The 25,133-nt window shown below is 33.7% G+C and overlaps 1 protein-coding gene across 1 annotated transcript in view; it reads right to left on the bottom strand.

Annotated features, from left to right (window-relative positions):
- Nucleotides 1–25,133, bottom strand: part of Smp_140000 (putative tetraspanin-CD63 receptor) — a 34,942-nt gene that overhangs the window by 1,188 nt on the left and 8,621 nt on the right. Inside the window, exons 2-8 of the mRNA XM_018798691.1 lie at nt 20,858–20,942; nt 16,331–16,496; nt 12,074–12,177; nt 9,118–9,192; nt 5,117–5,221; nt 3,455–3,545; nt 1,011–1,198 (exon numbers count right to left, since the gene is read on the bottom strand). Of these exons, the coding sequence (XP_018653608.1) occupies nt 1,011–1,198; nt 3,455–3,545; nt 5,117–5,221; nt 9,118–9,192; nt 12,074–12,177; nt 16,331–16,496; nt 20,858–20,914 (786 nt within the window). The 5' untranslated portion in view covers nt 20,915–20,942. The remainder of the gene's footprint in view (nt 1–1,010; nt 1,199–3,454; nt 3,546–5,116; nt 5,222–9,117; nt 9,193–12,073; nt 12,178–16,330; nt 16,497–20,857; nt 20,943–25,133) is intronic.

Below are 25,133 nucleotides of genomic sequence, written 5' to 3'. Positions count from 1 at the left end.
TTCTCACAATAGGACGAAACGGTCGTCCGAAGCTTCCAGGTTTTCGATGGTGTTCTAGCTTCAATTGACTCATGATCTCAACTATTGAAATTACTATAATATCCACAACAACCCCTTCTGATATAATTAATTAATGAATGCAAGTGTTCATCTACAACCTATAACATTTCATATCAACATGAAGTAATTCTCAGTAATGTCGACTTCCATTTATACCTTAAAATACTTTGTAAATTACAGAGTTTATCAATGAAGTTTCTAAAGATAATGCATCTTCAAAGTAGATGGAAAACGATAATGGTTATTGTTATATCCTAGTGAAGATATAAGTACAGGTAACTTCCAGGATCTATTAATGGACGATTATTCTATATATATTCTTATTGTATAACTATTCAGTGATTAGATTTATTCTATACATAATCATCTTATTATAAGCTTCATTTTGACCTAGTGATTATTATTATACGATTTACTGTCTCTAAATCATATTCGGTTTATTGATTATTGTCTCCCACGTTCACAGCCACTTTTTGACTTGATCTTGTACAAATATTATTTTCTATTTTATGGTGTGATGCGGTCTGTCTGTCTGGTATATAAACAGAGTATACTTGAAACAAATGATTCACATAGCAGAAGCCGCAATTGGTGTTCTGGACTCAATTGGAAGGGCTAGGCGGACAAGGGACTGGGTTCAAGTCCCAGAGTGAATATCAACTCTGAGATGTTGGTACATCCAGCTGAGGAGTCCCAAATAGGACAAAATGTGAGTCCTGGATTCCACTGCTAGCCACTATCCATCTTTGCTTATAATTGATTAATAGTTTACAAATTAACTATTTACTATATGGTTCTCATATTTTACTGAAATATTATGTAATGTTGTTCCTGAATATATTCGAATGTCCCCACCGATGTTCTTAATCACTATACCATAACATCCATGATTAATTAAAGACGAAAAAAAGTAACTCGAAATAAATTTTTATAAAAGCAATAATACTTACCAATATAACAAATGCTGCAATTAATCCATAAGCTACAAAGTCCATATATTTAAGGAAAAGTTCTTTTAATGGACCTCTACAACCAGTTTTATAATTACTGTTATTTTCATTAAATTGATCTGGACATGTAGAATCAATAATTGCATAATTTTGATTCAATTTGCAACATACTACAGGATATGCAATATCTATATGTTTTAATGAAAGTAAATAAAGAAGGGTATACAATTTATGATTGATAAAACAATAGTTTTATTCTTTGCAGATGATGATATTATAAACTAAGATATATAACTTCCAGATTAATGATATACATTCATTCAGTATTATAAAAATCCCTATTTTGAGTTGAATATTCAATTTTGATGATAAGTTTCGTCATAGGATAATGTTGGCTGGGGATAGATAGATTTTAATTATGTAATTGAATAGTATCATATTTATCATGGAATCTGAATATTCTAGAGTACTTTTGTACAGGTTCATTTGAGTAAAATGCTAAATACCTGAAATCAATCATTATACTAAGTACTGCAAATTCTCTCAGGAAGAGGCTTACACTAAGTGGTGAAATGTTGGGAATAAAATTTTTCTACTTATTAGGACATAACAAAAATATATTTATTAGTAAACTTTGATAGTTTTTGTAACCTTAAATGATGAAATTTTATCAGAAAAAAAACATAGGACGAAATGGTCATTCAGTGCTTCCAGGTTTTCCATGATGGTCTAGCTTTAATTGACTCATGATTTCAACTATAAAATTACTGAAATATCCACAAAAAACCCTTTCTGATAATAATCATATGCTCACTAGTGACTGACTTCAACAGATATTTCCTGGAGTTCTAGTGAGAAGCAATGACCAGTGGAGTTCGACCAGGTCTGTTGTAAGATACTAGCTCACTGAATACAACGGTGAAAGGTTGTTTTAATTCGTGGATTCGTTGAAATTAGACATTAACACCGTTGGATGCCCGCTCAGTGGTCTAGAGGTAAAGGGCTCACGCGCGAGACTTTTAGGTCCTGGGTTCGAATCCCGCGAGGCGGGATCGTGGATGCACACTTTCGAGGAGTCCCACAATAGGACGAAACGGATATCCAGTGCTTCCAGGTTTTCAATGGTGGTCTAGCTTTGAATGACTCATGATTTCAACTATAAAATTACTGAAATCTCCACAAAACACCCCTTCTGATAAAAACATAACGATACACCGAAAATAATTGCTACAAAAGGGTTACTACTGACAACATTTCATAAAAATATCTACTATGGATCAATAAAATAGTCATGAGAGAAGAAAGGTCATAATAAGCACCTACATGGAAAACTATTGTCATTGATATGACTGTGAAACACCAGTACACACCATTTTTATTTACAATATTATGTAATATTCTAATCAAACAAATATATTTTTTGGCATTACATAGACAAACGATTTGTTTTATTTGAGCGCCTCTAGCTACATATACCTTCATTTTATTGATATTGTTTACACCTAATGCCTATATCGTTGTATGTCATAAAAGAAGAAATATGAATCCTTTAATTAATCAGACATATCTTTCAGTAGTGTAGTCAATACGAGAAGCTCCTCGTCGGAGATCAATTACTAAAAGTTTAGATGAAGAAAGTGTAGTCTATAGGAAGATATCTGTGACAAAATTATTTAAAAGAAAAACAGTCGACAATCCTGAAGAACATCATTTGAGAGTGACGTTTCTGATGAAATTTCGTCATAAGCTCTGACTGGGAAATTCGTGACTGAGTACACAGTCTTTACAAGTGGGTTTACTCCTACGACAAATTAGTCAGATGGAGTTACATCCAGTTCTCAACGTTCACTCAGTATCGTAGTAAAATTAATTAATACAAATGAATCATCATTCCTAAAGAGATATAGAATTGACTCCTCAGGCCCTGTTGCTTTCATCCTATTTAAGTTAAATTTCTTCCTCTTGAACCCTCTTGTAGTTGGAGGTAGCTGTTTGTGTCAATCCCAAGTCAGGTTATTGGAAAATAGTGGACGAATGGCTGGAGGCCAATTAAATTGTTACCTAATTATTTATTAATACATTCAAAAACAATACATTTTTTAGAGGTCTTAATGATCTAGACTTACAACGACTTGTGGAAACAAAATACTTGATATCAATTTTATCAATCTAAAGTTCAACAGTTATTTCCCCTTCTTAATTGGTGTTCTCTGAGTATATAGCATAGTAAGTATTCATTTAATTGAATATATGGCCTACCAAAAGGTGACAGCCAGCAAAAGATCTAGGTACAGAGTTTCTCGTTGACTAGCCCCAACTTCCTATTGTCAAAATATGCATACAGTGATAGTAAGTTAGTTAGTCTGTTGACCCTGGATCGCACTTCAAGCCACATTTCAACTCAGAGTAAAAAAGGCATAAAAGTAAATAGGAGGGATGCTTACTATTATATGTTTTACCACCGTAAGTGTCATTTCTCCAGAAATTAGGTGAAGTTGTAAAGTCATCTCCATTATTCACACCACAACATTGAAGCTATAAAAAGAAAAAAAGTGTATTGATGAAAGGTTAAACAGGATTATCGTATAAATAAACACATAGTGATCTATCCTTTATTTGTAGAACACTGAGTATAAGTAAATTTATAAATTCTTTACACTGAATCCCTGTAAACATTTTAGGATTAAAGATCCATTAAGGTTTTCAGTACTCGTGTGGTTGGATCACACCATGAAACTGTACGATTCAGCTTGTAAAATACTTGATTAAGCCTATTTCATCTGAAGATCAGTATAATGATCAAGTATTTTCTTCTGGGTTATATATATAATTGTAAAGACTGTAATGACTTAACGAGTATAACAGTTACCAGGCAGTAACTAAGTTAAAGATTCGAATCTCACTTTATTCACTTTCTGTCTCATCAGCCAGGTAGTATTCATAGCCCTGATGTAATGTTAGGAATATGCATTTACCTATTATTACGTAGTTGAATTTAATTAGGGTAATCAGGGTCTTAGATGTAACATGTGGTCAAAGATGGCAGTTCGTGTCCAGGATTGCTAAGTAAGGACCTTTGTACATCAATAAAACTTAGTCGTTAGATAATTGAAAAGAAAAGAAAAGCTAGTTTCATTGATATTAAAATAATTACTTGCTTTCATTTTGGACAATAACTAGGGAGTAGTAATCAATAAATCACATTCTTCTCTGTTCAACACTTGGTACGTGGATGGACCTCATATCTATATTGGTCTTGATACTTAAATGTAGATACAATATCTGTCAGTTCAAACAGTTTTCTAAATATTTACGACAGTCAAATGTTACTTCTTGTTATAACAAGTTTTATTTTTCCATAATTGATTTTTGAAACTAAAATGACTAGCTCTCTCATTTGTAAAGTGATTTGAGCTTCAATGGAAATACTAACATTGATAAAAGGTAATTCTAACCAAGCTGTTGATGTAGAATAAGGAGCATAATTTGTATGTACGTCACTAGTTACACAATATCAAGCAACAACTGTGAGTGGAATTTTATACTCGGATGAACAACAAGTATAAAACATACGGGAAAATTATTTTAAGCTGAAGTTAGCAATGCTAATTAAAAGTTATTTCGTTTTGTTCACAAAAATGATGGACATTAAAAATTATTTCTAAATGTACTTGAATGAGTTTGAGGTCAATCGATTATGCCTTGTTAGAAATACTTTTTTTCCAAGGTGTCCACAGTCACCAGAAATATGTACATCTAGTCTATGACTAGAAGTAGAACTAAAACGTACGTTTCGTCCTGTCTGAGACTCATCAAATGGATGTACCTGCATCTCGGTGTGAATGTTCACAATTAGACTCTAATCAAGTATTGAATGCCAACGTGTTATTTCAGCTAATGAGTCCAGACAACCACTAATATGTTCAGTAGATATGAAGTTATACGTTTGGGCTTTAGTTTTTTTATTATTGATATTACATAATGGAATTTGTCATTCCCTATCGGCATACTTGCATTTAGAGAGAATTGCACTGATATTTCATATATCAATTATACCACGATCATTACTCAGACAAAATAACAAAACATAAATTACACCTGCTTACTGGAGGTGAGATTAAGCCAACCACTAAGCTGTCAATTGTATTTGCTGCCATTGATTGATAATTCTTGACACTTGTCTCGAATAGGTCAATTGCTCTGTTTCCAATCTAGATGTTAGAAATTGTTAAAACAATAGTTAAAGTTTTATTGAATAAATTCGCCCATATTTATTTCGTTAAAAACTTAGTTTGATCTCATCTTGCATCAGATAAACAAACCTGTGAATTTATGAATGTTTTAAACACTGGTGATGTTTACATAGGTTTTGTGCTGTTTTGATCCTAGTCGTTTCAGTTCCTAACTATGTCATGACTTCTCCTTTTCAGTTTTCACCAAGTCCTTTTCACTAGTTTGATATTTGCCTACAATTCCTGAAACTATGTATTCTTTGGTCTATCGCTTTTCCTTTTTCCTTGAGAATTCCATGTTTGCAATTGCATTGTGATGCATTTTGATGATTTCCACAATGTGTGTCTTGTTCACCTCCAGCATCTTCTAATTTCCTATTCGGTTGGAAGCTGGTATTTTCTGTTTTAATAGGTTATTACCGATGGTATCTAGCCAACGGATCTGGAGTACTTTTCGTAAACAATTATTTATTAATACCTATGCATTTTTGATGGTGGTTATGGTGGAAGTATTAATTGTATATGTTGTGGATCTATTGATCAGTCATTAGGATGAGTGAACTGGAGTATGGATCAACTGTTTTGGCATATGGATTAATTTGGTGATCAAATCAATGCATGAACTATTAATTTAGTTTATAGGGTCCAAATAAACAGTGAATAAGATAAACAAACACACACAAACATGTGCACATACATTAAAAAATGTACACAAATAATTATCAACTGAATAAGTACAAAATGGTTAGCACATTTATTTAACAGGTTTTTCAGCTGTTCCGACAAGAACAGATTTTATTCAGAAGGGGTTTTTGTCGAGATTTCAGTATATGCCTAGTTGAAAGCATGAGTCTCGCATGAATCTCGAGAGGCGAGATCGTGGATGCACACTGCTGAGGAGTCCCGCAATAGGACGAAATGGCCGTCCAGTACTTCCAGGTTTCCCTTGGTGGTGTAGCTTCAACTGACTAATGCTTTCAACTATGCAAAGAACAGATTTGCTCAGGTGTATATGGTCTAATGATAAGAAATTGAATAAGAAAAAGAGAATTCAGCGAAGAAAATTTTCTTCTCGATGAAATCATTTACTGAAGCTGTACATATGGCTTTATGGAAAATATATGTTTATAGGAGGCTAGGAAAAAAGCATTATAAATTGATTCGAGAATAAATAACAAGTGAGGTTACATACTAATCAAGGGGTAAGGAAGAAAATATAATATGAACAACTCTCCTTATCACTTGATCGCTAAATGGTTAGTTGACAATTTACAACCTGTTAAAAATCATATCAATAAATACAATTCTCTTGATTCTTTTGAATTCGTCGATTGAATTAGAAATATCAACGTAATTGGTAAGAAAATGTTCTCATTAGATATCACTTCTCTTTTTACAAATGTTCCTCTCACAGAAACTATTTGTTTTTTATGTGACTATATTGAAAATAATAATCTTGATATGTGTATCCCAAAACAGTATCTTAAAGAACTACTTCTACGATGTACGCTGAATGTGCAATTTAAATTTAATGATGTTTTCTATAGGCAAACAGATGGAGTTGCAATGGGCTCTCCATTGGGTCCTTTCCTGGCTGATTGTTTCATAGCCAATCTAGAAAATTCTGTACTTCGACCAATAATTTAGAGATTTCATTTATATAAGAGATATATGGATGATATTTTCATTATTTGTGAAGAAGACATGGACCTAAATGAAATCTTAAATATTTTCAATAATTGTCACCCGTCAATACAATTTACCTTAGAAGCAGAAGCGAACCATGAATTTAATTTTTTTGATGTCCATTTAAAAAGAATGCCTGATGGTTATTTGCAGAGATCTATATATAGAAAACCCACTTGGAATGGACAATATACGAATTTCTATAGTTGGGTCCCACTGAGTCGAAAAAAGAACTTAATTCACTCTTTATCCTCTAGGATCAAGCGAATCTGTTCCAATGACACAATAGATGAAGAACTATTTCATCTTCGACAGACCCTCATCAAAAATGGATATCCACTTAGGTTCGTCGATAGCAACTTAACACCTAGACTTCACCAGGAAAAAGCTTTGACAGTGTAGAAGAAAACTTTATTTATGAATATGGAACTTATAGGAGACATGGCTGCGGAAATCCTGAATAAACGGATTTCAAAATCGTTGAATAAAACTTTCTACGCAGCTAAGCTTCGAATTGTTTTCTATAGCCGGCCTACCATTCTGGGCCAATCAATGTGTATCTATAAATTTACTTGCTCACGTGGGGCACGTTACATAGGACGCACAATGCGATCACTTTCCAAACGCATCTCGGAACACTATCCGGCTTGGCTCTTAAAAGGAAAATGTAAAAAATTACCAGTTCGATATAGGAGCATTTAATTAACTGTGGACACATCGCTCCAAAAGACTCCTCTTTTACAGTAATCTACAGAGTCAAAGGAACCGGATCGAAGGGGGGGGTCGAATCAATATTTTATGCACTGCTGAGACATTGGCAATCCACGAACTCAAGCCTGAACGATTTGTCCAACCTCTCACTCCTCCTTGGCCCTAATTCCATTAATGGGTGTGTTTCTGGTTGTTATTGTTGTTGTTTTGTTTTCTGCACTTTTATTTGATTATTATCAATTTATTATTATTATTGTTTTGCATTTTTAACTCTAATCAGTTATTATTATTACCTTATACAAGTTGCCTTGATTATTATTTAGTCTATTATTATGACCTTTGTGTTTGTCGCTTTTCTTTATATCTGTCAATTGGACTATTATCTGACCCATAAATTATTTTCTTCCTTACCCCTTGATTAGTATGTAACCTCATTTGTTATTTATTCTTGAATCAATTTATTATGCACTCTTTTCTAGCCTCCTTTAGACATATATTTTCCATAAAACCATGGGTACGAATGTACAGCTTCAGTAAATGATTTCATCGAGAAGAAAATTTTTTTCTCTGGATTCTCTTTTTGTTATTCAGTGACACTATGGGTTATTTTAATTATCGGATAAGAAATTGTTAGAAAGTCTATATTATGTTCGGTGCACTGAACACACACTACACAGACTCCCCAGCAATCAAACTCTTATACTGTACTACACTTGAATCTTCAATGAAATTAGAAAACTGATTTTTCAAGGTTGAAACCATGAGTCAATTGAAGCTAGACCACCATGGAAAACCTGGAAGCACTGGACGGCCGTTTCGTCCTATTGTGGGACTCCTCAGCAGTGCGCATCCACGATCCCGACTCGCGAGATTCGAACCCAGGACCTACAGTAACTATGGGTTACTGATAATCCTGAATGTCTTGAAGTATGGGTATTTGAACATTCAGGTTAGAGAATAACATAAATGAGTTGTCGCAAATTTTCTTGAGTATTTGTTAACGATAGTATTTCTTTTACAGTATTATGGGGACTTTCTACTTTTTCTTCATTTAGAGAATTGTTTGAATAATTAGCAATATCTCTTAACAATTTAGTTTGTATAAGAGAAAGCATAGTTATTCAAAACTCTTAAACCTATATTATTACATGTTACTTAGTAATTATCTTTCTTGTGTTATGGTTAACATTGAAGACCTATACTGGGACGAAATGGACGTCCATTGCTTTTAGACTTCAATGATGGTCGACCTTAGACTGACTAGCGATTTCAACTGTGGAAGTACTATAATCTTCACAAATCTCCCATATAAATATGCATTCAGCTTATTCAGTTAATGACTGATATAAGTATTTAGCAAGCTTTAAATTTAAATCAAAACACTTCCAATACTCGTTCCCTTTTTTCTCGTCCCATTTGTTCAAATTGAGCAATCAATAACATTTAATGATTCCGTTTAGAAACGTAGTAGAACTTACCTCATCTTTACGAGAGAAGTACACACTGAATGTGATCAGGAAAGCAAGTGCCAATGCTCCTACTAAAATTGCGTACTGGATGGAAATAAATATGAAACAAATGGTAAATTGTCTTAGAGATAACGTGAATGGTAATTATACAACAAAAGAAATAAAACACGAGGTATTACTTAAATGAAAAATTCAGTAGTTTATGGCTAATACCTAATATTTTAAATTATTAGCTATTTGCATTGATTAGTATTGGGTCATTAAGTAATGTAGTGCATTGAAGATCTTAAATTTATTTTAATATATTAATTGCGCTAATTATTGTGTACAATTATTTATGAATGACTGAGAGTTACCTATACATATCAAGTCAAAATTTACGAGACATTTAAAAAACATGAGACCGTAATCATTGTTATCTACTTTCTTCATAATCAGTTTTCAGGATTTGCGGAGATTGTAGTACTTTCAAAGTTGAATTCACTAGTTGATCTAAAGTGGACGACGATTGAAAACCTGGAAGCACTGGACGGCCGTTTCGTCTTAGTGTGCGCACCTCCACACGCGGGACTCGAACCCGAGACCTTCATCTCTAGACCAATGTCCCGGGATGCGCAGTGCTGAGGAGTCCAGTACTAGAACGAAATGGCCATCCATTGCTTCTAGGTTTTCAGTGGTGGTCTAACATAGATTGACTCGTGAATTCAACTTTTTTTATAAATTATTATTTTCAACCATAAAAATAAAAAAAACTTTCTACTTGTTTTAAAGTTTCCTAGTCCAGCTAATCTCGTTTCTAGTCATATAGAAGTTCGACAGGTCTGTTCACTGAGTATTCTCTCACATATAGAAAGTGGAAAATCTATAAGTTCATCACTCAGAAAATTAGTGGTTCATGAATTCTGTCTTTTGTTCAAACCTCATTTCACGAATTTTAATTCTTGCAACAGTATAATATGTTAGAAACAAATGTAGGTGGAAATCAAAGCCTACAGTTTGTAGTAAATACATACAATACTTGGTTGTATTTCAATAATCAGTGAATTGATTCATAATTTTTTATTTACATAAACCATAACTTGCTTAATGAAAACACTTTTTAGCCTAGCTTTCCCTTGTTTTTTGTCGCTCTCAAAACCCAAAAGGAAGTTTTTATGTTGATTCTTTCTTAAAAAAGAATATATGAGTGTAACATCAACCCATTACATGTTTCACTCAATGAACTAGATATTTATCGAAGAGTATCTTTCCATCTAGTCTTAAGTGATAACTGTATTTTATCGATCAAGGTTTTAGTGTTGTAGCCAATCTAGTAGAATTGACTTAATAATGCAACGAATATAGATCTGGAGAGTTAAAGTGCAATTTATTCCAAAGAATCCTAAAAGAAAGCGAATAGATCCTTTGGAGTTCTAACACAGTTAAATTTGACTTAATATGTACTTTTATATATTTATAATACAGTTGAATATATCTTTAAAAGTACGTTAGAGCAATTTTGTTAAGAAGCAGTTAAGTATTTGGTTTTCCTCAGTTATCACTACTGTGAATTTTATCGATTTTTTAAATTATAAATTTGGCTAGAATAATCAATTTGCTCCAAGTGTAGAAGTCCCATGTTTCCTCAAGTAATGTGGAAGTGTATTATTAGATGGGTGGGGATAAACTCCACTCTCATTCACAAATCTGACTTTGCACCTGGCAACCAACTAAAATGAAGTGGGAAGTATTATTTGCACGATTGTTATTCATGATGGAGGGTGTGTGACGTTTTCTGTCGTTTTTGCTGTCTTACATGAAAACTCTAAAGTTTTCTCCGACGAAAATACCACTGTATTATGCTACGGAAGTGTCAAGTGTGGGAGAAAAATTACAGCCTACCAAAAGTCACACCTCCAGCAGAAATTATTCCAAAATATCTAATATTGAGTGACTAAATAAGTGAAAACATAACCGCAATTACTGACTGCGATACACTTAGATGATTTGACAGCATGGAGTATATCCCCAGCCCTTTGAACCAATGAGAAAACCTACTCTAAGTTTGTTCTTGATGCTTTTAGTAAACCAGCTTGTTTCTCATTGGTAAGATAACCACATACTCATTACTAACTTACTTACGCCTGTTACCACTTATGCAGAAGTATAGGTCGCTCACCAACATTCTCCATCGATTCTCCATACATACTCATTACACATGATAAACTGTATAAAATATAAAATGACAGAAATCTGGATTACATCTTAACTTTATATTCTCTTCCTTTTTAGGTATCACAAGGTATTTTGTTTTCTCATTCAGTCAGTCAAGTAAAAATAGTAACCAAATGAAAGGCCTACATTAAATTAGTCATCATAATGATCAACAATTATATTCAAACTGCTAAATATAAATCTAAAAAGAGATTTGGCTATTTTTGTAACGGATGTAAATTAATTAAAAAATTGGAAAAAAACTAAATATCAACAAACTACTAGCATTCTTACTGTCTAATTTAAGTAGGAGGTAACCATTTTTATTTATGGATAATGGCTAGCAGTGGAATCCAAGACGCGCGTTTTCGTCCCATTTGGGACTCATCAGATGGATGTATCTGCATCTCAGAGTTCATGTTCACTCTGAGACTCGAACCGAGTACCGTTCCCTTCAAACGCTATCGCGTTATCCACTCAACTACTGAGTCCTGATAGCCACTTGCTTTTGCAATGGGGTGAAGTTTAAATTCACTTAGTATTGTTTGTTTGAATCTTCCCATTGATGTTTAGGAGAAACTGACCAGTTGCAGTCCTAAACATCAATGGGAAGATACAAACAAACAATACCAAGTGTATTTTTATTTATCATTAAATTATCAGCCAAAGATCATTCTAGACAACAAAATAATTTTTTTCGAATCATAATTAAAGTAAAAAAAATTAATTAATTTTCATCTTTAAGTTTATGAAACTTATTATTTCTACTTACTATATAAAGTAATATCTTCATATTACAACAGGCTCCACAATAACCAAACAACGAGATACCTGTACAAACAGCACCTAGTATAAAAACTGCCATACCAACTGGAGCTGTAAAACAGAACAATAAAAAATATAAACGGCCGTAAATAACCTAAAAATTTTGAGAATAAGGATGAGCTGGTACTGACCTTCTACAAATTCAAATAAAGTGTATGTGCAGGAACAAAAAGAAAAAAAACAATATTTATACTCTAAATGTTGAAAGTTGAAGAAATGAAACGATCACATGAAATTGGAGTATTGAAATGAAATCATGGATTGAATGGTGATGAGGTTAGATAATATGAAGTTGTTTTTTTTAATAGTCAATTGAAGTGAGACCGCCATGGAAAACGTGAAAGCATTGGATGGCCGTTCCGCCCTATTGTGGGACTCCTCAGCAGTGCGCATCCACAATCCCACCTCGCGAGATTCGAACACAGGACCTATCAGCCTCACGTGCGAGCGCTTAACCGCTAGACCACTGAGCCGGCCGTCATCAAACGGTGTTAATGTCTAACTTTAACCAATCCACGAGTTCGAGAAACCTTACACCATTGTCTTCAGTGAGTTACTATCTCACAACAGACCAGGTTGAACTCCACTGGTCACTGCTTCTCACTAGAACTTCAGGAAATACCTCTTGAAGTCAGTAACTAGTAAGCATATGTTGATTAATATCAGAATGGGTTTTTGTGGATATTATAGTAATTTTAATAGTTGAGATCATCAGTCAAACTCTCGTCACAAGGTTCAGCGGTCGTGGTTTCAACCGGTAGCAGAGTTATGGATGATCACTGCTAAATATTCCCGTAATAAGATAAAACACATATCCAGAGTATCCTGGTTTTAAATAGTTCTTTAATCTATAAGATGAAATTAGTAATTCAATTAATATATACAGACCTAATTATGCTGCTTTCTTACTATGCTCTCTATGAGGTAATCACATATGTAATACGCTTTGCCTGTATAGATTTGTTTGTCAGTGAATATGAATAAATAATTTAATTGAAATGGATATTTATAGTGTAATTTTAAATCGATAATATTCGCCTTACATGAAGGCTGATACATTTATGCTTAACATTTTTAGAGATTACAGTAACTCTCCTAGAATCATTTACGATCATGGTTAATTTTGGTTAAGTCATTTTATTAACTGAATAGACAAGGTTGTTCGAATAGTAACAATTTGCGTATATCTTTTTACTCTTATGATAATTATTATATCTGTGTAAACGTTTACGCTTGATCACATGACAGGCTACGTACATATCTCTCTCTAGCTTAAATGTTGATAGCTTAAATATTGCTCTATGAATCATTCTCTTCTCCATACATACGTGTGCCCGAATCCTATTAATAGCCTTTACCTTGCCTAGCTTCACCTTATTCGATTTAACTATAAATTTGTCTCTGAATTTGTTCGTACACACACATTAGTCTTTCTACTTCAAATTCAATCAATCTGCTTGTGGCTTTTTATCCGTGCTGTCGTTTAATAAACTGTAGTCACCTCTTCTTATTGCCTTCTGATTTCAAACACCGTTAAGATTTATAGAATAACGATTATCAATGGTGATTGATTAACGAAGCTAAGTCACTATAAGTTATTTATTAAAACTCGAGATCAATTCATAGAAATTTAAATCATTTATGTCAATAAATAAAAAAATACAAAATTTATTGGAAAATCAATCAGAATTAAGTTCCGTTTATAGATTTTTCAAACAATAAATCGTTAACAAGGTTTAAATTGATTTTTTTAAAGAAAAGGGTAACATTCTAATAAGTTTACTATGAAAGACAGAATATATGAAAAAATAATGTGACATGTATTTCATTTTGAATAATTTTAATCGAGTTAAATCAAATTTTTATTTTGATATGGTGTTATAGTATTTAATTCAGTTGATTTTCATGCCTCTAAATGCCCTGGTACGGCCTAGAGTGAAGAGAGTTCGCTCTCCTTCTTGAAATGCTCTCACATGGCCATGCGTATATAGCCTTTGTCACGGAAGTCCTAATCACTGACTTCTCGCAAACGCGGTGTTGTTTACGAAATTAAGAGAACGAGAAGTAAATGTCCGGCGCTTTAATCGGGTTGGTGGACATGGAAAGTCCACCTAGGGGAGTTGGAAAACCCTGATTCCAAACCAATGGTGCACATGGACTCCAGTATGCTGAGGGAACAAATGGCGCATGGATCAATCGTTGGTCACCGACTACCTTGGGACTACATCTCCTCACGATGCTCCACTTCCTTGTGGATCAGACCTTTAGGTCAAAGGCTCTGGGTGTGGCCCCCTAAGAAAGACCACCTGCTTCAGTTTGGGCACCTGGGCAGTATCACAGCCCTCACACAAATCGAATGACATTTGTGCGGCGCATATTTATCTGGTGCTTCCTTGTACCAATATTTATGTGTTTAAATAAAACAAAAATAAACAGTTGATTTTCATAGGTCTCACTGTTTGGAGGATGTGGAAATCTTTACATATCTGGGCAGCATCATTGATGAACACGGTGGATCAGATGCAGATGTGAGGGCGCGGATCGGCAAAGCAAGAGCAGCATACCTACAGCTGAAAAACATCTGGAGCTCAAAACAATTGTCAACCAACACCAAGGTTAGAATTTTCAATACAAATGTGAAGACAGTTCTTCTGTATGGGGCAGAGACGTGGAGAACTACGAAAGCCATTATCCAGAAGATACAAGTGTTTATTAACAGCTGTCTACGCAAGATACTTCGGATCCGATGGCCAGACACTATCAGCAACAAGTTACTGTGGGAGACAACAAACCAGATTCCAGCGGAGGAAGAAATCAGGAAGAAGCGCTGGAAGTGGATTGGGCACACTTTGAGGAAATCACCCAATTGTGTCACAAGACAAGCCCTCACATGGAATCCTGAAGGTCGAAGGAGAAGAGGAAGACCAAAGAACACATTACGCCGAGAAATAGAGACAGACATGAGAAGAATGAACAAGAACTGGAAAGAACTAGAAAAGAAGGCCCAGGACAGAGTGGGTTGGAGAAAGCTGGTCGGCGGCCTATGCTCCATTGGGAGTAACAGGCGAAAGTAAGTAAGTAAGTAAGTTTCATAGGTCTCTAAGTTAAACTTAATGTTTTCACCTGATCCCTTTCAATATAACGTTGAAATAAATAAAGACTATATTGTTTTACATTCGATGATTACGAAGTTCAGATATGTAAGGAATGATTTAGTTATCACTAATGATAATGGATGTTTGTGACCATATTTCACAAATCGATTACATTTGAAATTGTAAAATGATGGTCAGGAAGGTTAATGGGTGTTGCAAGACCTAAAGGTTTTTTCGTATAAACCCCGGTATAGCCGTGACTGCGTTGAAGCGTTTCATACTATGATGAAACGGTTATCCAACTCTTCCTAGTTTTTAATATGCCCCGAATAAGGTCAGTTTTCGATGAATAATACTTACAGATGATTGTAGTTTAAAGGAATATTGGGAATCGGATTTGAGATTCGAACCCTGGACGAGGCAGATGATATATATTATTGAGCTCGTAAACTCGTAATCATTAACATTAGGTGAGTACAGTTGCTATCTTTGTATTTCACAATAAATAAATCAGTTAACTAGCAGTGACTGTAGTTGTACCACCCATATTGTCATACTTTTGTAACCAATTAACTAAATAGTTCAGGAGTACGATCGGTCATACAACCCGACCAGATAACATCACTTCCACAACGAAATAAAATATTATGCTTCTAAATCTCCGCGTGCGTGTTTTTAAAAGTTGTACAGGCTTTGCTGAATTTGTTTGCTCGCTCAGTTTAGTGAACTAATATACTCTTCATGGAGAATCCGTATATTACAAAAATGCAATTGATTACACTTAGATTGATCACAAAATTACCAAGCATATGGTTGAGTTACTCAAGCAGTACAAATATGTGCAACCACTGAATTCGGCAGCAGATCGTTTAATAAAAATTTAATATTTTTTCAAAAATATCTTAAGGTTTCAATTCGATTTCCATTCATATGTAAATCATTTTCTAATAACCTTCTTGAGTTAATAAAGTTACTCACCTATCTTCAGTGTGTTTGACTATGGCTACTCTGAATCACTAGAAACACATCAGGTTAACTTAATAAACTGTTGACGCAATAAACACAAAATAATACGCGAAATTTTATCAACAATATAACACGCTACTTACAAGTAGACGTCAGTATTCGTGTGACCATTTCATTAATTTGTCCACTATCAGTTCCTTTAATGTACTGATTAATTAGGTTGGTTATGAAATTATTCAACAAGGATTGAATAACACTTTGACCCCAAACCATCAAGGCTCCAAGTATGAGCAGTACCAGCCCTACAATCTTTATATTAAAAGATTGGTGAGTACAGTTGATTAATATTTTGCATGCAAAAATAACACAAATTTACTTAAATATTAAATATTATAGTAACATATCATTCTTTTGTTTCATCTTGACTCCGTCTTGAACTCTAATACGAAACTCTATTTACTTATTACTATTTAACTCAATAGAACACAACTTTAAAAGTAAGCGAATCCTTTCATTGAAGTGACTAAAACAATCTTCCTTTAAATGTATAAGTAATTTGAGTTCATTTTATATTGTTTGTTTATATCTTTCCATTGGTTCTTACGATTGCAATTGATCAGTCTCTTACTGGCATATGTGCATCCTGTGAGGATTACCTCGATATTGCCTTCATTCACAAGTATTATAAGCAAAGATGGATGGGGCTGGCTGTGGAATCCAAGAGATGCGTGAATAACGTGATGGCGTTCAAAGCGAATGGTATTGGGTTCGAGTCTCGGAGTGAATATTAACTCTGGGATACAGGTACATCCATCTGACGAGCCCCGAACGGGACAAAACGCGCGTCCAGGGTTCCACTGCTAACCACCATCCATCTTTGCCTATATAGGTAATTTACTCAGGATTAAACAAATACGAATCTTCCAAATGTTTTGTATTTGAATACTTATCAAAATATTTACAATGTTTATGAACAGTTAGATGCTATTTCTTTCCCTTCTTCAGGATAATCTGTTATATACTGAACCTAATAATATTTTTGAATATGAATAGAACTAAAGTTTCCATGAATCAGTCTGAATATAGTCCGCATATTACACAAAGAACAATAATTTTGTACAAATAAGATTATATTTCATAGATTTTTTCACCAAAAGATATTCATGAACCTTATAATCATTTAGTCATAGAAGGTTTATAATTTGACATAACCGTATAACAGTTTAATTGGTTACTTCTCACACTAGCATAATGAGGGAATAAGTAATTAACATGAGAAGTTAGAAAGTGGAATCGATAACAATAAATTGAATCCTGTTTAAAAATAAAAAATAAGCACAAGGACTTTAGTTCGGAAGGAACGATAAACACTCACTAAAAACGTTTCATTGTAGCTTATTTTGAACGATATCTCTCAATACTTCCATTTATAGACTTTGATTGTCCCGTTGATCATAAGCAGGAATTCGACATTTACATAGACGTGTAAGAGACCAATAGCTAATGACTTTACAAACTGATGCCATGTTTATCATACGTTGTTTTATCTTCCTTTAATCCTACTTCTACACAAGCCGATATCATTCACTATGGCAGGGCATAATGGTTATGAACAAGATTGGCAAAACGCATTTTTAATCCTTAAAATTCATATTTCTTATTGTAGTAGTAGTAACACTCTAGAAAGTAGTCATGATAAACCAGTATGGATTAATCGTATGAAAATGACTCATTTTTTCGAAATAGGTTAGACTTATATAATGCTTATATAGGACTGGTAGGTCCTGAGATCGAATCTCGTGGGGCGGGGTTGTGGATGCGCACTGCTGAAGAGTCACACAATAGGACGAAACGGCTATCTAGTGCTTCCAGGTTTTCCATGGTGGTCTAGTTTCAATTGACTCATGATTTCAATTATGAAAAATACTGAAATCTTCACAAAACCCCTTCTGCTTATATAATCGTCTTGTGATAATCGTCAATTGATCGAGGTTATACATTAACATCGTTAGACATTGGATTAACGGTCTGGAGGTTAAGTGTTTGCGTGCAAGGCTGAAGGTCCTGGGTTCAAGTCCCGCAGTTGGAGTTATGGACGTACATTACTACCGAGTTTCATACTAGGACGAAATGGTCATCTAATGTTTCCAAGTTTTCAATAATGATCTAACTTAGATCGATTCATGATTTTAATGAAATCATAAAACCATATCTATAGATTCTACTTCATGAAACTTATTATTTAGTGTACAGACATACAAAAAGAAAAACAATAACAAAGCAACAAGATTATGCTAAACAACAACTAAATTATAAATGGTTACTCAGTATTGTATTTTACTATAAACCCTGATTAGACATTGATCATGTATTTCATTTAATAATAATGAACATTAAAATTATGATATAAATATGATTGAAAAAGTTAATTTAAGGTCAAAGATTTTGAATAGATTAAAAATTATTTACCATTATGAATAAAACAAAATGTATACCCTATTATTGACTTTATTATTATTAAAATGTTCTAAAAGATAAATATGACGTTAGTCTAATTAGTACTTGCTAATTTGGTTGTAGTTATACTTACTTACTTACTTATTTACGCTTGTTACTCCCAATGGAGCATAGGCCGCCAACCAGCATTCTTCAACCCACTCTATCCTAAGCCTTCCTTTCTAGTTCTATCCAATTTTTGTTCATTCTTCTCATGTCTGTCTTGATTTTTCGGCCTAATGTGTTCTTTGGCATTCAGGATTCCAGGTGAGAGCTTGCCTTGTGTATGACGCAGTTGGGTGATTTACTCAATGTGTGTCCTATTCACTTCCAGCACCTCTTCCTGATTTCTTCCTCCACTGAAATCTGGTTTGTTCTCTCCCAAAGTAGATTGTTAATAATAGTTTCTGGCCAATGGATCCGAAGTATTTTGCGTAGACAACTGTTAATAAACACCTGTATCTTCTGGATGATGGCTTTCGTAGTTGTCCAAGTTTCCGCCACATACAGTAGAACTCTGTTGACATTTGTATTCAAAAATTCTGATGTTAGTGTTGGTTGACAGTTGTTTTGAGTTCCAGATGTTCTTCAGTTGTAAATATGCTGCTCTAGCTTTGCCGATCCTCGCCCTCACATCTGCATCAGATCCACCGTGTTCATCAATGATGCTGCCCAGATATGTTAAGGTTTTCACATCCTCCAAAGCTTCTCCGTCAAGTGTAATTCGACTGGTGCATGCTGTTTGTATCGGAGAGTCTTGCAATTCCCTTAGTTTATATTCAGACTTACTGCTGATGAGGCTACTGCTACACTGGTCGTCTTCTCCCGCATTTGTTGTTAGTTGTAGTTATAGGGTTATGTTAATGGTAACTAGTTAGTTGCCTTGGCAACTTAGTATTACTGATTTTTTTAACGTTATTTTACTTAAAAAGAAAGTTTTCATTGTGAAATAATTTCATTCATTGAATAGTTACTAAAAACTATTTCATAAATGTTTTGAATTAATCATTTATAAATCATCTGATTCACAGTATGAGATATTACCACTTAGTAGTTTGTTCAGTGAATGAATTCCTGATATAATTTCATGTACTTGTCTATGAACTGCATTATTTATGTAAGAGTTAATCATACTACTACTAACCGATGGTTTAAACCGAGTTAGATAAGCTTAAATTATAACATGAGACATAGCATGAATGAAAGCCAAGTGCTTCGACTACCCAGCTATGGTTCTCGTTTTTTTTTCCAGGTAAGGCGATATCATATGGATTACATTTTTGATATTAGATAGCTGTAGATAGTCTACTGTTCACAAATGACCTTTTATTTTCATTGTATACATAAGTAACGTTATCCCATGGTTTTAAAAAAAACTATTAGTCGTAATGATAAAACCTCCACCCATTTTCCTTTTGATCACTATCTTTCAATCTACACTATTTTCAAATAAACAGGTTTATTATGTTACTTAATATAAGTTCAGTCTGTTTTTGTTCTGTTATAACATTTCGAGATATATCCGACCATTATTCTCCACAGTGATAACTCTACAAATATTCCGTAATAGTAGCCAAAATAAGTGAACTAGCTAATGTTATATTGTCAAAAATAGTGAACTTATGAATAGTTCATGAGATTCATTTCTTTTTTAAAAAGATCTTCATAACAAAGCCAGTATAATATCAAGTATTACATAATCTTTATTAGTCGGAAAACTACAACTCATCGTTCTTTGTATTGTAGTGATCAGAATACTGATGGGGACAATCGAATGCATTTAAGCACAAATTACAGACTATCTCACTAAATTCTGATAATCATACGGCAAACAGTTAATTTGCAAAATAACAATCAATTGTCTCAATCTTCACTGTTCTTTTTGTAAATATCAGTTCATCTACTTTCATTCCACTGTTCTTACATTTTCCTACCGATTGCGCTTCATTTCAGTTCTATCGTCGTCGGTCTTCTGCCGAAATATATTCTATGTCTGACCATTGCCATATATTACTTATATGGATAGAAGTAGACCACACTACAGTATCACTTTGATTTGAATCAATTTAATGTATCTATGTTATTGAATGAAGTGTATGCAAGAGCATATATATATAATATACGAGAACATTAACACCTACATATAGAAATAAAGATTCTTATATTAAACTTACCATGCTGACAGTGTTCATAACAATCAAAACAATTCGACATGGTAGGTTGCACAACATTTTTTTTGTATAAAAATGAATTAATTACCTAAAAAGAAATTTTTTTGAAAAAGAATGATTAATGTGAAGAAATGATCATGTTATCAAAATGAAATAGTTTCAGCTATGTTCAGTCTTTAAAAATTACTTTATATTGACAATGTGAAACTTCTACTTAATGATTGAGATCATGAATCGATCAATGTTAGACTAACATTGAAAATCTGGAAGCACTAGACTGTCACTTCGTCCTAGTATGAGACTTTTCAGCAGTGTACACCCAGGAGCTCGCTCGCTGGATTAGAATTCAGGACCTTCAGTCCACAACCCTATCTTATTTTAAGCTTGAATAAACTTAACTATCATAAATTATCATTTTCATTTGTATATAGTTGAAGGATATTGTTAAGATTTCTGAAAGTCTTCACTGTTACCAAATGCCTTAACTGATTCTTTGCTTGGTTCGAGACCAACTTCTAGAATTCTCCTGTCCGGTTGTCCAAATCAAAGAAGATGGTCTTCTTAGAGGGCCACACCCCGAGCCATTAACCTACATTTTTAATCCTAAAGGCAATGAAGCAACATTAGGAGATGCAGTCCCATGGTAACCGGTGACCAACAATAGGTTCATACGCCATGCGGCCCATGTGTACCATTGGTTTGGAATCAAGATTTTTCAACTCCCCTAGGTGGATCCTCCATATCCATCAACCCGACTAAAGGTCGGATATTCGCTTTTCGTCCCCTCAATTTCATGAACAACACACCTACCACGAGAAGGAAATGATTAGGACTTCCGTGGTAGTGGTTGCATAGACGTGACCATGTGAAAGCATTTCAAGAGAGAGTAGGCTCTCTCCACTCCGAGCCGTATCAAGGCATTTAGGGGCAATAAAGATATACAGTAAATTGAAGAAATTCTAGCCATTCACAATACAAGATATGCATGAAAACGGTTTCTTGGAAATTTTTCTTTAACACGACCTTAACAACCAGGATTGAGAGAAGAAACAAATCATAACTGTCAGCGAAATATAAAGAAAAATAGGGCCCCAGTAAACTAATCTTTTTATCTGACATGTTGATTTGGAAATCAATAACCATTTTCGCTGAACTCATAACATAGTTTATCTTTTCTTAAAGATTCTATGAGAGAACTTTACATTTTCATCCGTTTATCATACATAAATACACAACTTCTTTATTTGACCTGAATTTCTTACTAATTATTATTATTAGCAAACGCAGAATCAGTTAGACCCATAATACTTAAAATCGAATTATAAAGGTAACAAAGGAGAAAATGAGAACAGTCATTGTGAAAATTTCTTTGAATAATTCAATTTTGAGCAGTTTCTTACAAATTTAAGTGTTTAAAAGGCATAAAAACCGACTATTATAAAAAGTAGCCAGTATATAGCTATCCATATCATTATCAGATGGTCAGTTGGTTCAGCCCAAAGGTAACAATGTGTACACTTTATTAAAGATAGAATATATATACTACCATATTATCATTATTATTACTATTATCAAACCATCCCATCGCTTTGGTCTTTTTCTCTCTCCCTCCCTTCCTCCCTCTCTTTTTCTTACCCTATAATCATATTTTATAAATAATAATAATAAATAAACAATACGAGATACATTAACTCCTATTTTAACTTCCCTTTTCATGTTTGTTGATTGTTGCCTTTGTTTGGATGTGTGTGTGTGTGTGAATGAGACTGTTACACATGAATTTTAATGGGATTAACATTAAAAAGAAAACAAAGGTAATGTAAATTCTAGAAATGAATTTCCTTTTTTTTTTGAGTTTTACTAAACAAAACAATCTCTTTCATCCAATAAAAATCAAACAATCCACCTTAGCAACATAAACATTACCTACCAATAAAAATATCGTATATATTTATTTGTAGCAAAAGTGTAACTAAGGTTAATTTGTTGTTCCATGTTTCATCACAAAAGAAATGCATTTCAAGTAACATATTAAAATATATACTTTTCTAACCAAATGGGGGGGGGAACCATTGACCAATATGTTATTTATCATATGATCAATATTTGTATTTTTCAAGTGTAGTTCAGATCAGAGAATGTTTTTTTTACAATTCACAATGGAAGAGAAGAAAAGAGAATTGGATATGGATGTAAATTGGATACAACTACAATTATAGCAACTAATATTGTTATTATTCTTATTAATAATGGTAGTAACATTCTCATCTTAATTATAATTAAAGGAAGACTAAGTTCATTTTTTTGTTTCTTATAAAAAATAGTCTCGTGATTTTTATTACATTCATTTTTTTTCTCTCGTTTGTACTATTAAAGTATTGTTTCTTTTTTTTTGTTTAGTTGACCATAAAAATGCAATATTGTAGCACATTAACCATGCCCTCCCCCCCCCAAGATAAATTTGATGAAACAATAAAAGTATATAACAATTAGTTTATTAAACCAAAAATGTTCATTGAATGAGTAGTTGAACAATTTATTCACACGTTCATATATACATGTATTTCGAGAGAGAGAGAGAGAAAAAAAGAAAGGAAGATAGGTAAAGACTTGAATGGTGAGTGAATTGAAACAATATAGCCTTTGCTTACAAGTATTTAATACGAAGTCCGACTTTCAGAATAAATATCAACATGAAGATGCAAGTACATACAATTGACAAGGCATAAATAGAACGAAACATGTATTTTGGATTTAACTAGCAGTTGAATCAATCCATTCTATAAAAATTATAATCCTTATTATCATTAATCATGTACATATTGTTAGTTGAAATACCTCTAATTGACTGATGAAGTTGTGTTTTATTTTAAAAACCAGTCCTCAAGATGACGTTTAATTGCCTTCATGTCAACGATGAAATTAATGAAAAATAATGAATATCAAATCAAAGTATCTATTTCTCAAAATACTCTAAATATGACTATTGATAAATGGGCATAAGAGATTTATGGGGATGGCTTAATTTTTATGGTTTACATCAAGGATCGATCTTAGTTAGATGACCATTGAAAACTAGGAACCACTGGACAGCCGTTTCGCTCAGTACTGTATTCCTCATCAATGGTCTAAAGAGTAAAGCTTCATCATCAGACTTGAATGTCATGGGTTCCATCGCCCACGGTAGGTTGGCTTATGTACACTATCAAAGTGATACGTCTTGTTGATTGAACGTTATATTCGGATCCTAAGCTAGTTTCGTAACCCCCGAACTAGAACTGTACAGCGACTTGAAGACGAGAGAAAAGGCACAAAATATGTGGGAAGCACTTTACTCCAAGGTTCGTTTGTACATAAAATATAGGGTTTTTATAATATTTTAAAAGTCCTTGGGTTTTACTGAAAATTCTAGAATACTGGTAAACCTAGTAGCAGTAGTTTCATATAACACTAAAATAACAACTCAGTGATTCCTGGTTTCTAATAGTTGTCCAGTTAAGATCAGTCCGAGGTGGTAACCATTTTATTGAATTCCGAAAGATTCAATTGCTATTCTTAAAAAAATTATCAAGAGAATATAAACTGTCCTCGCAATGTTTCATCGAACCCTTAAGAAGTAAAAAAGAATTGATACAACATTTTTGTTTACCGTATGCATGAATATCGTAAACTGACATATAATTAAAGCTATGAATTAAGGCTATATCGAGGCAATACACACAGTATGCACATATGCCAATTGAAGACTGACCAGTTGCAGTCCTAAAACATCAATGGGAAGATTCAAACAAACAATACCAAGCGAATTTAAACTTCATCCCATTGCACAAGCAAGTAGCTATCAGGATTCAGTGGCCGAGTGAATAACGTGGTGCGCTTGAAGCGAACGGTACTGGGTTCGAGTCCCAGAGTGAACATCAACTCTGAGATGCAGGTACATCCATCTGACAAGTCCCAAATAGGACGAAACGTGCGTCAAACTGGATTCCACTGCTAGCCACTATCCATCTTTGCTTAAAATCCATTTATGTTATTCAACTCAATTCTTTGTCCTTTAATCTATTAAAGATATTAAAATGAACTCAATATATGACCAATAATGGGGGGGGGCAACCAAAAAGACCCCACAGTTATCACCCACCAAGAGACAGACAAACCTAACCACCAGCTAACCCACCACACCTACAAACAGATCCCACTCACATACACAGCATCTCATTTCACACTTCACCCTATAACAAGGACACCAAAAACCAAACACAATACACATACAATACTT

Source organism: Schistosoma mansoni, chromosome 7 (assembly GCF_000237925.1).
Source record: "Schistosoma mansoni strain Puerto Rico chromosome 7, complete genome".
Lineage (NCBI taxonomy): Eukaryota > Metazoa > Platyhelminthes > Trematoda > Strigeidida > Schistosomatidae > Schistosoma > Schistosoma mansoni.
This window is presented reverse-complemented; position numbering and strand designations above follow the sequence as displayed.